General features: G+C 38.8%; 1 protein-coding gene across 7 annotated transcripts in view; it reads right to left on the bottom strand.

Moving 5' to 3' along the window:
- Window positions 1-15,274, bottom strand: part of LOC144082778 (ERC protein 2-like) — a 93,849-nt gene that overhangs the window by 24,559 nt on the left and 54,016 nt on the right. For all 7 annotated transcript variants that reach the window (XR_013303349.1, XR_013303350.1, XM_077610191.1 and 4 more), the window contains 2 exons: window positions 6,020-6,167; window positions 2,340-2,501 (listed from right to left, as the gene is read on the bottom strand). Coding sequence is in view for 5 of the 7 variants with exons in the window: in XM_077610191.1 (XP_077466317.1) it covers window positions 2,340-2,501; window positions 6,020-6,167 (310 nt within the window). In the remaining 2 variants the exon portion in view is untranslated. The remainder of the gene's footprint in view (window positions 1-2,339; window positions 2,502-6,019; window positions 6,168-15,274) is intronic.

Genomic DNA, 15,274 nt, shown 5'->3' with positions numbered 1-15,274 from the left:
GTGTAGAATGCCGATTAAACACCCCTACCAATATTTAGCCACTAATGTATATATAGTTTTTGCCTTTATAACAGGTGTGTTTAGTCATAAAACTCTAAACCAAACGTGGTTCTCTGCTCGAACCTCACACCTCTGTCCTCAATATTTTTCCCTGAATGTGTGCAAGTAGTCGCTATGGGTCACTTTAGTTACCCCACCAATCTCAGACTTAAAACTCCGACCTTGTTCGTGACATTCTTTTTGACCTTGGTAATCTCATTGGACCGCAACTTGACATTGACTAAAATACTCTTTTGTATGAGACATGCTAGCTAGTCATGATGCTAAGCGTTTGCATGCAGCAACTGGCTGTGACATATCCTCTAAACAGAACCAGACCCATAAATACTCATTTTGCCAGGTAATACACACAGCCAGACACATACGCACAGAAAAACAATCACAAGTGCCAAGTGCAATTTCTCACAGATCTAAGGAAACCAATCTGTTAGGACCTACAAAAACAGCACATATCTAAAATAAAAGGTTGTTTAAGTCTGATTTTGATAAACACAATAAGGATGTTTTCCATTTCATTTGGGGCATTCTGCCAAATGTCTTGTACTGTAGCTGGCATTGCTAAATGTGAACAACATGAATACAAATACGGCTGTCAAAGTGCACATACTTCATGCTGAGCCACAAAGTTGGGGTACATCTCAGGAGGATAAAAGAACTTCCAGTACCTGTCTCATTCAATTATATTTCACTTATATCTTTAAAAAAATCACGGTATAATTGCAGTATACTGACTACTGACGGTACTTTTGGAGACAACCTTCTGAAGAGACATTTATTACTCACAACAAAGGGGGGAGGCAGTTTTCACCATGATTTAGTTTATAGCAGTTGTGTAAACAACAGGCCTAGATATACAGTAGACATATAATTCCTTAATGAACAGATCAATAAATCTGTTTATGTCACTAAAAACTGATGCTGGGAACAGGAATGAATCATAGGAAGAGAGAGAGGAGATCATATGAAAGAAAAACAGAGTAATTAATCATGGTTAGATGAAAGAGAAAAATAGAAAGAGGTGTGGAGTCGTGTGTTTGAAGGGAAAACAGTCCCAGTGAGGGCATTTCTGTGACATTCAGACTGTGTGACCTGACATACCCCATCAGCACTGTGTATATTGAGTACCCCTAACACCAAACACACACACACACACACACACACACACACACACACACACACGCACACATACACACACGCACACATACACACGCACACACACATGCATGCACACACACGCACGCACACACCCACGCACGCACACAACAGTTACTCCTTGGGGGCTTTGTTGTAACCTTGGGGGGATGTTCAGAGAGCAGTTATAAGTAAAAGTCACGTAGTGATAGGCTGACCTCTGTCAAAACATGCTTTTGTTTTTAACATGTGTGCTTGAGAAAATAGGAAGTGCTAAATGATAACAAGTTGCCTAAATAACAAGCTGTGTGACCCCGAGTTAGGAGTAGAGGACAATGACTACAAACACGATGACATTATCAAAGAAATATACAGTACCAAATGTCAGGACACTTTGCTTCCATCTATTTTGAATTTTACATATTGTCTACATTAAGTGAGGTTGAATAAGTTAAGCTCCTTTTTGACTAAAGTAGAAATATCAATCAATACACTCCTAAATCCACAGGATTAGGATGGTAGAAAAATTCTTCAATGGTGTATAATTTGTTATTCGTTTTTTTAAACACTTTTTAAAGTCTGCTAGGAACAAGAAAAAATAAGAATAAGTGGTAATCAAAAGCCAATGTTCATTAAAACCTGACGACAAGACACAAAGCTGATTCCAAGTAACTTGTAAATTTTCAAAAGATACAGGATAAACAAGTTTTCAGTAGAACATAACCAATTTTTGAGATCTACAGCCAAGATATCCGTCAAGAATTGAAACAGGGTTATGTATTACATATATGTAACACCCATTAACCTGGGTTTAAAAAGAACACAAAATGACACATTCGTACACTTGTAATTCATTCAATTACTAAAATTGGCAGGACGACCAACAAAACCACTAATAAGAGGCCTTTACGGCGTGAGTTGATTGGTTGCAATCAAGCCAAGTTCATAACAGTCTAGCTAAGGAAAGCAACAGACTGGATCAGATCTTTTTGTCATGGAAGCTACTGATAGTATGTATTGTGCAGCCCTGATTAACAGTATAACTAAAAATATATATCTTTAAATATGTAAAAGGCCATCATATTTCCGTATAGGATAACAACCTGAACCAGCCACCTATATGTGTTTGAGTAAATATTCAAACCAACCTGGTCCATATGGTGTCTGTGGTTGGCATGGATGTGTCCTCTAGGGAGGCTTCGGTGATGTACATTTGCTGAGGGCAAGTGGTGGGAATGGTGGGGATTATTTTGAGGGTGAATGCGATCTTCCTCATAGTTATCAGACATCATTTTCATTCTGCTCTGAGTCTGAAAAAAAGAACAACAAAACAAAAGTTTATTAGAAAGCCGATGGCCTTTCTCATGGGGTAGAACATGTTGAAAGCCATCAGCGATGTTCAAAGCAGCAGTGCTGACACCATTTGACAGGTGATAAATTGGGTAAGTCGGAGTGTCTGATGGAAACGCCATAAGTCTGTCAAATATTATCCAATTCACGGAACCCCACTTAAAAGAATAAGACAAATGGCATTAAGAAAGGTTAGTAAGTGTTGCATGATGCCTGAGGCTTCAGACGTTCTCACACTTGCATTTTAATTCCCTAGACTAAAGTTATGCTCAAATATCGGTCGTCCAAGATGCCCAAAAATGGCATTCCTTGTATGTTTGTGTAAGAGTGTGTATGTAAAATAGACTGTCATACTGCTAACATTTTTTCATAGAATAGCGATAACAGCCCACAAAAATGGACATTAGGCTGACTTGTGTGAGGCCAGCTGTCTAGAAGATAGACGTAAACCACGTTTCCACTGAGTGGACTGGTATGGTTTGCACAAGATGGTATAACATTTCTGTACCATACCCTAATATGCGGTGCATTTCCAACACCAAAGGTTTGATATTTGGGTAGGTGACATTGTCTGTAAATGGGGTATGTTGTAGAACTATGGTATCATATTAAGTGGAAGAAACTTCCAACAAAATGAATAAAATAGAGGATAGTTGTTTTTTCCTCCAGCTTCTTTCTCACTTTTTGTCACCAGCAAAATAAATAACAAATAAAAAGACGACCTTGGTTGAGAGAAGACTGTAAGCAGGAAGGAGGAGAATGAATCGTAGCATGAACAAAGTCAACATAATGTAAAACACAAATATCAATTGTACGCTGAATAACCTAGAATATTTGCAGGAAACGCAATAGATTGAGAAACTGCAACTATATTGGCAAGTTTAGCTCTTACTTTGCTGCAAATATTTTCCCCATAGCTGGACTTCTAAGAATTTGGTGCAATTTTGTTCAGGGAGAAGATGATTCATCCATTACCATGTGACATTTGTTTACTCGGCTTGGCATGACGAGACCATGCCAAGTTATGGTCAGCATCAATAGAGACAAGATAGATACACCCCGGGGAAACAGCCACTGAAATAAGCAGCAAGGGCCTAATGATTGAGGAAATAGGAGGGAAGGATAACAAGAGAGGATGTGGTTCATATTAAAGAGCTGAGGTATTTAACTGGAAAGGGCTACTTAGATAAGGTAACAACCTTGACACTATGGTTAGAGGTGGGAGTGCTCAGACAGACACCAGAGCAGTTAAAGAGTACATTGAAATTGCCCAATTTCATAACCTCAGGCACTGACACTCCCAGGTGTCTCTAGGTGGAGCAACTGTTACATAGAAGACACCTGTCATTGACATGGGGACAATTCCATACCAGGCACTTTACTGTTCTAAAGCACCCCCGCACCTCCCAAAACATTGAAGATCATGCAGTGTCTGTCCTTGTTAAGATGGGAATGTTGTTTTGCAAAGGCTGAACAATCCTACGTTTTGTCATTTTTACCGATCAGCTATTGTACAAATGTAATCAGTTGAATGCAGTCCGGCACTGCTTGGTTCAGCAGTCTGTGTGTGCATGCATTCTTGTCCAGCATTACACATTTACTTTCTGGTATGAATGAGTAAGATGTAGTGACCCAGCTATAAGCAAACTGATTGTATTACATGGGTCCGTGCATATTGCACACCTCTGAAAACACAAAATTTATCTCTCACGGTGAAGAGGGGCATTTCTTGCGAATGAGTCTTAAGTCTCTTGAACCCAAAATGGGAAGTACATTTATCATGTGATTTCCTGATGCTTGGCCATCTTTCACCATGCTGAAACCCATCCATCCAGCCAGCTTCATTCATTTCTCTGAGGTAGGGTCCTGGGGGCAGCAGCTTCAGTAAAGAAGTGTGAACTTCCCTTTCCACAAGCTGTTTCGTTCAGCTCTTCTGCGGAAACCCTGTGGTGTTCCCAGGCCAGTCAGGAGCATTTCCTGCGCTGTCCCCGGGTCCACCTCCCAGTGGAACATGGCTGAAACACCTCATCAGGGAAGCGTCTAGAACGCAGCTGTATCATCTAGTTGTAGGTTTGGACATAGGTGAGAAACCATTCGGATGGGTATATTTGTTTTGAATCTCCTGACAAAGCCTAGAAATGAAACTGTTTGGAGTGTGTTAATGTCTTTGAATATCAAAGGCTATTTGGAAGTGTAAGAAAGCATGGTTGATCTTTGAACCTTACTCACACAGACTCTCGCACACACAAAGACACACTGAAAGTGGTTAATGGAGAGGTCAGACAGGGCGCTGCTATCTGTAAATCTATCTGCTTCGCCAGATCATTTTCTCCTCAGAGTCCGCAACTCCCATAATTCTTTGGCATTTCCTGGTGAGTTTTTTTTCTACTGGTGACTGTTGACAATATGAGGTGGGCAATCCTTTAAAGATGTCAGTGGGTCTGAAGACAGTGGATGAAAATGTGGGTCATGTTGGAGAGACATGATGAGAGATCAGGAAGGCAAAAAGCATTGTAAGATGTACTTTCAGGAGTCACCCACTCTACTTTTAAAACTTTATTTAGCCATGTCTTATGGTTTTAGGGCCTTGTTGATAGGCGCTTAAAGCATTGCTTGGTAATCTTATGTCCTTAAATGTGATTCTTCAAAGGATGCATATGTATCCCTTATGTCACATTTTTTCTCATATTGTCATTGTCGTAATTAGCATCCATGAAATAGTCAGTTATTACAGTAAACATTGGTTGTCCAACTGGAAAACATAATGAATTCATTGGTGACAGATAATAAGCTTTCCCTGAAATCCTTTTAAAACAACTACAGCGCCTGGGAAATGTTTATGAGGCAGATACAAACATGCAGGTAGGTGGACATTTACCGCTGCATCTTTGACTTTAAAATGCACAAGTTTCCCGGAATCCGCTCTGATTCAAAATACAGGCAGACTGCCTGCTGTTGAATCATTATCGTAAGGTTTCATTTTGGTTCTATCAGTTATATGGTCTGAAGAGTACCTAATAAATGGCATACCTTAGTTGGTATTTGTTTACATCGAACAAAAAGGTAAATTTGGGAAATAGTAGATGACATTTGTCAAATGTACATAGAACTAGTGGGAGAGACACTTACACTCATATCAACTTAATATATTTTATTTTATTTTATTGTGAACCACAGGCCATGCTTAATGGGTTTGCTGCATGAAAACTGAGCACAAAATGTAGTCTGAGGTGAGGAATCCAATTCTATTTACAAGAAATTATTACCTTCTGCCTTTACTTAGTTTTAAAGTACAACCTTTTCCCATGGGCCTGCGTTGCTGGCAAGGCCTGGCAATCTGCAGCAGGTTTGAATTTGTCATCTTGCTTTGATTCACAAAGTCACAATGTCGTGAATTGTGACCACTATGCAAACCTCCAAATCATTGTATGTCCAATACATTCTTTAGAGCCTGGTGCGCTTAGTGGGCCGGATGTACCTGTTGTTTGAGTTGGTGCATGAGCCGGTCCTTCTCCCGCTTTAAAGCCATAACCTCCGCTTGGGGGTTTCTCCGCTTTGAAGGAGACAACTCCAGAAGGGCTATGTTTGCATCCTTCTCACTGATAGCTGCTAGTAAAGCTTGCTGCCTGAGGAAGACAGTCAGAATTAGTAAAAAAAATGGCCTCAGATTTTATTTTCATGGTTGACATGACATGATGAACATTTACCAAGTCCTTTTAAGTATACCGATGTTACAGGCATTTTTCCACTTTGCCATTCCAGACATGTTATTCAAGTGGTGTGCTAAGTGGTCTAATACCACAGAGTGACTCATGGTCAGGTAATAATGTAATGAAGTGTAATAGAGTAGCCTAAGGGGGCAATGACATCTTTCCTGTGTCACTGCTGGTCAACGCTAACTTTGTAAAAATACTGTAAGTGGCTACAGGTGCAGAGGGAACAAACTTAGTCATACACACACTCAGACATCTAGCTAAACAATATCCTTATCAAATCGGCGATGACTAAACAGAATGTAGTAAATCCAGGAGTGACAAAGACATCAGTAATGTACACTAATGGAAACGCATGACTTCATAACGATGGCGGACTGAATTGAATAGATTGGTGTACTAGTGGGAACGGATGACTTGAGAAAACAATGACCGTGTAATATGTTAATGCTACAATAAAATATTAAATTAAGACAATCTTTTAAAATTCAGGAGGGACTCTGCCTAGTTTAATTAAGTGTTAGAAACAAATGATATCATTGTAAAAATGTTATTGCGGGAGCTGACAAGGGCATCGGAATGATCCGTGTTATTGCTTCTGCAAGTGTGTCTCAATTATTTGTTTTTTTAATTTCACTTGCATTTCAAGGAGGTAAATTGTGGCTTTTCCTGCAATCCAACACTCACGTAATAGTTCTAAATTATATATGCTAAAAGAGAAAAAAAATGCATCTGTTGATGATGAAGCCATAACCTCGTTGGCGGAAGTCATCAGGAGCATGTCAGTGCAAGGTAATGTGTTGGTTGAGTTTAGTGGAAAAGGAAGAGAGAGGGCACAGTGAAATTGCACTTTGGGCTCAATTAAAAATTGACCTGCATTGGAGTGTTTTTATTCCATGATTCAAGTCCCTGCAGTAATAACTCAATTGCAAAAATAAACACACTGAGGCCCGACTAAAGTCTCGCTGGCCTGGGACTTTAGATTTAGTGTTTTTAGTACAATTATCCTTGCACCGCATCTGGATTCTCCCATTCAAGACCATTAATAGGTCGCTGTGTTTGTGCGCTCACATGGTAACTGCCATTCGTGTCGGTATTTGTGTGTGCTTGGGTGTGTGTTCTGACAAGTGGATCGAAGCAGCTAATCACACCATTAATCACGCAGTGGGTCTGACATGACACTTTTTGTCTCCACACACCTCCGCTGTTATTTATTTTAATGCTCACTGTAATGGGAACGCATACAAACACATGCACAACCAGAACCACACAGACCCAGAGTATGTGCTTGAAAATGAACCTAGACACCACTAACCCACATTTCAGTAGAGTGTTGGTGTCATAAAACTTTTTACAGTCTGAAAATCTCTAAAAATATACATCTAACAATCCAATAGTGAAGAAAGTAGACACAAGGTGTAATGCTGAAGTGCAATGTGTAAAACTAGATTCATTCATGCTCACAATAGGATTGTGAGTAGATTAAGTATTTGGCAAAAAATAAATATCTTGTCTTTGTAGTGTATATACTGAAATATAGGTTGAAAATGATTTGAAAATCGTTGTATACTGTTTTTAAGTTAGTCCCAACTTCATTTGAATGCAGCTTCAACAGACTTCAGCCAAATTTACAGCAACCCGTCAGATTTTCCCTCTCAAGCATAAATTCCCACCCAAGTATCTCCATACAACTTGTTGCTGTCTGTATTATCTACATTCAAATATGTAATTTAAGAGGCTTATCTGTGAATATATATGTTTAAAAAAAGCTTAACAATTGGGAGGAAATCTTTCCAGACCAAATCAGCAATCCTGTGAAGTGATTCGTGTCATGTACGGCGGGAGAAAAACGTGAGGTCAAAGTAGCATTTTTGAAAGAAAAGTTTATCTGAAAACTCATCTGGAAAACAGAGATCCATCTTCCTGACCTCCACAGTCACTTTATCAAATGCTGCTACACACCCATAGCTCAAGATGTGTTTTGTATCTCTTGTGAAAACTAAAATAAAATATTTCTTTGGCACCTGTAGAAGATTGAAACATTCAAAAAATAAAATAATCATGATGTCATACTTGGTGGGTTAAAGCTTTGATGTCACACATCTGGAGCCCGTGGAGATTTATCGTGACAAGTTCCTACCCCTTATATTTTAACATACATAACTCTCATTTCTCAGCATTTCTGTTATTGATTGACACTTAACACCAGCTCAGACGAAACCCAGAAGTAACAACTGCCGTGTCCCCATTCAGTTTGTGAATGAACTCATCAGATTATAGTACTTTCTGCCTATGGGGTACAGTTGCAGTCGTACTGTACTGCAATTTGTAGACTGATGTCTTCCTAAAACAATTAAAAGAATTGTTGTGATGTTTAGACAGCCAATAATCTCTGTCTCCCATATTCTCAAAGACATTGCATCCAATGGTTGCATATTATGTGTCTGCAGGTGATGATTTGCTCTCTGTAAAACAGACTAATTTGAATGATTGTTTGGCTTTTAATGTAAAACAATTATTCATCTTGAGACCGGCAGAGACAAGAAAAATATGCATATTTTTTCATAAAAGTGAAGAATTTTGCTTTCCTACCCTCTGGTCTCACACATCGCTTATCTTATACTTGGCGTATTGTTGACCAAAGTATTATCTTCATTTCCTGTACGGTCGTGAGGGTGACAATGAAATATCGATTTCATGACAAGTGTGTGATCGATCTTCATAAAAGTCAGACCCTCTGCACTTAAAAGTCAAAAGGCACTGTAATAAGTGAGTAGATAAATCCTATTGTTTCCAGAACTACAGAACCCTTTTCATCTACTAGATAACAGCTTAACATTATACTACAGTATACATAAGAAATAGCTTAGTCTCCAAGGACATATAACAATTGGCTCTAAGATTGTTAAGCCTCCAAAATGGTGAGTATATACTGTAGCTTGGACTGACATCTTATTTATAGAGGGTTGGATATATTAGCTCAAGTACAACATGTGATTCCAATTGAACCTTCATGGACCCAGGACATATTGAGACCCTTGCCTTTACATTGCTGGGAGATTGATGGCTAGAGTACATGACCGTGTGATAGGAGGTGAAAGTAAAAGGAGGACGATTGGTCAGAAATGGAAAAAAAGACGACACAAAGGGGGCAGGGGTGATGTTAGTCGGGGTGGTATTGAGAAGAAAAGGATGACAAATGAGGAGATAGGACAAAGACAGGATGAAGACACCCTAGCAATGAAACTAAAGTTGACAGAATAGGATATTGAGAGAGTCAAGACATAGCTAATTGGACAAAAACACAAAAAAGTAAAGGTAATGAAAAGAAAACTAGCTGAACTGCACAAGATAATTTAAAGGTGGAAAATTAGAGAAAAAAAATAAAGATTTAAGAGTCTGACTCTTAAATCAGCTCAGCACACTTAACATTGTTATTCCTTGGTGTCACCGTTGAGCAAGATGTGTTTATAATTTGTGTTATGACTTACTTGAAATTATGAGAGTGGAGACTCAGCTGGACAGAAACAGATGCGTACATGGGATGCCCCAGGGAACTATCAATACTGCCCCGAAGAACAGCACACTTTTGCCTGGATGTGTGCACGTTTGCACTTTCATGTCTTCAATGAAAGCATGATATAGTACTTCTTGAGCTACATAAGGGGAGCCTGTTAATACCGGTTCCCAAGACATTTATTACAAGTTCCGTTAGTTTGTGATCAAGACTTCACTGTTTAACAGTCCAGATCTGCAGAGACATTCTATGGATATTTTATAGCCATTCCTTGATTACAATTGTGACGCTGCACAAAGGGCTGCTGGTGGTTTAATGTTCCGATTGCGTGGGGGGCTAACTAGTCAGCCTTCCTGTGCTGAGAGCAAGCAGAGGACATGAGAAAGTCAAAGGAGGTAGTGAAAATGTATAATCACTACACAGATATATAAATAACTCTACAAACAACATCACCCAAATCTAATCAAATTAAAGAAAGAAAGAACTAAGAACGCCTTCCGGAATGCATTCAAGCAGCCAGGGGCAAGCTCATTGTGCCCTGTAATTGGCTGGCAACCAACTAGGGGTGTACCCCGCATACTGCGTAAAGTTGGCTGGGATAAGCTCCAGCACCCCCTGTGGAATGTAAAATGAAGATATTTCTATATATTGAACTATGTTAAGTGCTTTTATGATATGCCTGTCCCTATATGCCACTATAATCATTACAATTAAAACCAAATAATGACGTAATAATAATGTCATACAAATATAATAAAATAAAAACACTAAACAGAGATACAAATCCAAACATAAATGACAATAAAGTACAGCCATGCACACATGATTGATACCGCTTATACCAGCAGGTTGTAGTTGTCCCGAAGCCTATCCTACCTGACTAAGGTCGCAATGCATGATTCAATTTGAACTGGTGTCTTCCAATTATACAGTAAATATTGTACAGGATAAATTATTACATCAATATATTGTAATCATTCGTTTCAGGCCAAATTGCACGAACGTTAGATCACAAGAAGTGAACAGCTGTTTCTCCCAGAACTAGGCCAGTTTGTGTGTGTTTTCACTTCAGTAAAAAAAAATATACAACCCACTTACTCTGCTCACTCCCACTCCCTCACCGGTGCCCTGGTCGACTAGTCTAATTGAAAGGGTATGTATCAGTTTTACAGCAATAAGAGGGAAAACATGAGGGGACAAAAAAACAACAAATCTGCCAAAAGTAGCCAAATGTTTAGAGTGGGAGCAGGGACGAAGAGAGGTGGCTGACTACTCTCAGAGATGAGCAAGACCAGACGGGCCACTGGTGCATTCCGGACAGGAAGCAAGATAGAGAGGCACAAACACAGAGCAGGACCAGGTGGCCTTGTGTGTATCAATGTAGATTAACGAGGCAGGCTCAGCGGTCTAACATTTGTACTAAATTAAACTATTGGGTTCAAGTTTTGGCAATATTTATCATGCACAACAAGATATACAGATGTACTAAAAGAAGATGTTTAACCCTTGCATGTGATTAATTGGCTAAAAGCCTTCACACCACAATTCCACAATACATAATTATTTTTATTTCTAATTATTGAAGCTGAAGACAAGTAAAATGAAAAACAATGTCCAAAAGGCAGTCCAGGAAAGCTGAAGGTTGAAAAAAATGAGACAAAAAACAAACTTCCCATCCAAGTAAGAATTTTGAAAAAGGAAGGAAAGTAAGGAATCTCGTTTCTCATGGGTAATGACAATTAAGTTGTCAATTATTAAAGTGCAAAAGTTTTGGTAAGATTACTTTTACATTAAGCACAAAGCAATGCTGTTTCTTGTCTTTATGTTGAACACATCCTGCAGCACCAAGACTGAAACAGCAAATCTTGAAAAGTAAATAAGCATACAACCCCTGGTGCTTTTAAAATACACGCGTTATCGCTTCCATGTCCATTGTATCACCCTTATGGGATCACCAAAGGCTCGGGTGGATCTGTGCTGTAAGCCTACATAAAATAAAGATACCTTGATAAAGTACTTGGGAAATGAAACTTGTGATGTGATTGGCAGTTCCCCTCCCTCCCAAAACTTCCTGTAGAAACACTGCACATCAACTCAATCATAACATATGCCAAAATAGGTTTGTGAAAGTGTCTGACATGTACTGGTACAGGCCCCTAACACAAGTTCAAAGATGAAATAGGACCCAAAAGCTTGGGAAAAACAGCAGTTTGTAATTTCTTAAAGAGGGGTTTCTTTTCCATCTTTAGTGTCTCCCAGGTTTTCTTCCCAAAGAACCACACGTAGTGGGGAGCCTCCAACCAGACACACACACACACACAGACACACACTAAAAATGAGTAACATGGATAGCAGACTATTGTAAAAACACACAAGAAAGAAACAAGACAATTTTGTCATTATTTTATAGGTAGATGAGGGGAAAACCCCATTTGAATTTAAGATATTGAAAAATCACAACATAGGGAATTAAGGAGACTGCAACAAACTGAGACAAAGCATTGATGCTCACACTCATACCAATGGACAATTTAGAATTTTCAATTTTGAATTCCGTTTATGGATGGCTGGGAAATATTTACTGGTTGGATCAATCCGATCTGCGAGTTAAATTGGTAGTAGCACCCAATACTGGATCGCCCCCATCCCTGATTCAAATGATTAAAAAAAAAGATCAACAGTACACCCAGTGGTACGAGACTATTCAGATCAGTCTCAATCACCATGCAATCAAATCTCTGTACACAACTATGTTATTGATGGAAAGAACCAACAAACAAAGTAACAGCGTAATTCTGTGCTTTGGGGCTTTGCTTTGCCCCCCTTCCGCCGATCCTTCCTCCCATCAGCTGTCAGGCTCTTTAACAAAAAAATGGCTGAGTGTTAAGGCCTACCGTATGCATGCATGTACATTTTTGTGTATGTATGTATGTATGTATATATGTGCTAAGCAACACACTTATTTATTTATACATTTATTCATGTATTTATTTATTAACTTACTTATTACCTATCTATTTATGTCTAAAATGCCTTTCCTATTCCTGCATCCTCACCCTCTTACTACTGTGACAACGAAATTTCCCGAATACGGGATGAATAAAGTTATCCAATTACTCTTTATCCAGATCCATAGTACATATATTTGAGTGGGGTAAAATATTACATTCACAGAGGTTATGCAAACACGTTGAAACAGAAACCCATGGTCTAAGTATTACCCTGAACCCTTCAATTACCCTCCTTGCTTTTCTCTCTCCCCATTCCTCTAGCCTTTCCTGTCCGCTTAACTGTAATGCTCACATTGTTCATTTAACTGCAGCTGAGAAGTATGCAGAACAATCTTGACATGGGTCCAGAAAGCCCAAAAATATCATGCAGAAAGAGTACAAGCTGCTGTGGTGCTAATGTAGAAGAATGCAGACCTTCGTAGACTAAAAAACCTCATTTGCACAAAGATGATGAAAGACTGATTCAGTGTGTTGTCTGAGGTCCAATTGTAGGACCTGGCAGTGGACCACAGTAGAGCCACAACCGACATGTGATGGAATGAGTGGCCACCACACTTATTTCCAGCAGCCATAGTGACACAGAAAATAACATGGGTTCTAAGTTATAGCCGCATGTTCACCAATTTCCTACATAACACTGTCCTTTGGATGTGATGCTTGTTTAGTTGAAAATGTGGTTTGAGAAACAAGGACAGATCAGTATCTGTGTCCCACAGTATGACAAACATCTCAGACAATTATGTAACCTACAAATGTGGTCACCAGAACACAGGCTAGTTCTTTGCTCAATGTAAATGGAATAGATGCTTGCTTGAGACAACATCTGTGCACAGTCTTTTGGCCTGAGTAAGCCTCAGTCTGAGTGTTTTCCTTGGAGGTTGGAATAGCAACTTTCCCGTCAGAGAGTAAAGGATAACCAAATTTGCACTAATGTTCAACCCACACTCTGTCAATCGTAGTCACGGCCATTTGGCGTTGTTTCTCTTACAGTTACTCCTCAGAACTGACCAGCAGAAATCCCTTTAATCTAAACAATAATTGTTTTATTTCGGGGTCAGACAAACTTTAAGAGTTTAACCCCAGAGAACCTACGAGTCCAATTTGGCCTGTATTATTGGTTATCTGTAATGTTAAATAAAGTTTTACCAACTCAACATGCATACTAAAATAAACACAAGTGGAGTTCAATAGCTGATAAAGAATGATTTCAAGGAAAAAATATTATGATAATACACTATGGTTAAATTTTATGCATTGTAAAAGTGCCCTTTAAGAAATGTATCTAAATGGGAAAAGAGAATACAGTAATCCCTCGAGTATTGCGGTTAATGTAGACCAGACAGGGCTGCGATAATTGAAAACCCCTATTATAACTACGTCATTTTTTTCTAGTAGCAGGCGGAAGGCAGGGGAGTGGCTTCCGCTTACGAGTTTCAGCGTGAATTTTCACATTTTTATGAACTTAAAAAATAATAATTTTTCATCAGTACTTTTGTGCTTAAATACCAAGCACAAAAATGTTTTTGGGATGTACAAGAATGCGCTTTTGTGTGCATGACAGTTTATTTTGAATAAGTTACAGAAGAAAATATGGTTTAGCGAGAAGATAATTGCGACTTTACATCTAAAACTATGCGTTTCTGAACACAAAACACATTCTTGTGCCCACAGAAAATGCGCTTAAAATATATTTTGTGTTTGGTATTTAATATTACATACATGGTATTTCACATTGCACAAATGGAATTGTTAACTAAATCTAAGGCCATGGAGTCAAATGTTTGCAAGGCAAAAAAATCTTTACCAGTTCTGCTTTGAGATCAGACAGTAAGAACAACTCAACAGCTTTATAGAGTGAGACACAAAAACTCTGACCACATACTGACTTGGATAGACTTCATTAAATCAGCTTCACAGCATGAACATTTAAGCCCCCCCTCCAAAAAAAATGCTGCAATAAATATACAGATGTGAAAAGGTTGAAGGAAGGTCTCACACATGCCCACACACGCTTAAAGATACACACAGGATGAGATCAGTGTGATGATTAAAGGAGCTAACCAGGTTTGGACAGCTCTGTTGTATATCTAAACAGATCAGAGAGGATAAAAGAGTAACATGACTAGCGCTTGGTCTTGTAACGAAAATGACTGATTTCAACATTACAGCAATCTGAATCACACTTGGAGAGGGACATCTGTAAGCGCTAGTATCGGCATAACTAGATAAAGAACATGAACAACAACAACAAAATCTCATTTACGGAAACATACAGCACATACTGCTCTATAATCTGGGTAATTGTAGGTAGTGCAGACAGATCTTGCCTCTGGTGCACTCGGTCTTGTAATTGCATTGTACTGATTTGGTATGAATTCCCAAGAGAGACATAATGGTAGTTTTAAGTAGAGTTATAATAAGTAGGATTTATTCATTCAAGACCTAAATCTTTAGTTGCTGGATGATGGTGTAGTATTTTTTTAATATTATTT

Source organism: Stigmatopora argus, chromosome 1 (genome assembly GCF_051989625.1).
Source record: "Stigmatopora argus isolate UIUO_Sarg chromosome 1, RoL_Sarg_1.0, whole genome shotgun sequence".
NCBI lineage: Eukaryota > Metazoa > Chordata > Actinopteri > Syngnathiformes > Syngnathidae > Stigmatopora > Stigmatopora argus.
The sequence above is the reverse complement of the archived record's forward strand: the minus strand, read 5'-3'. Positions and strand labels throughout refer to the sequence as shown.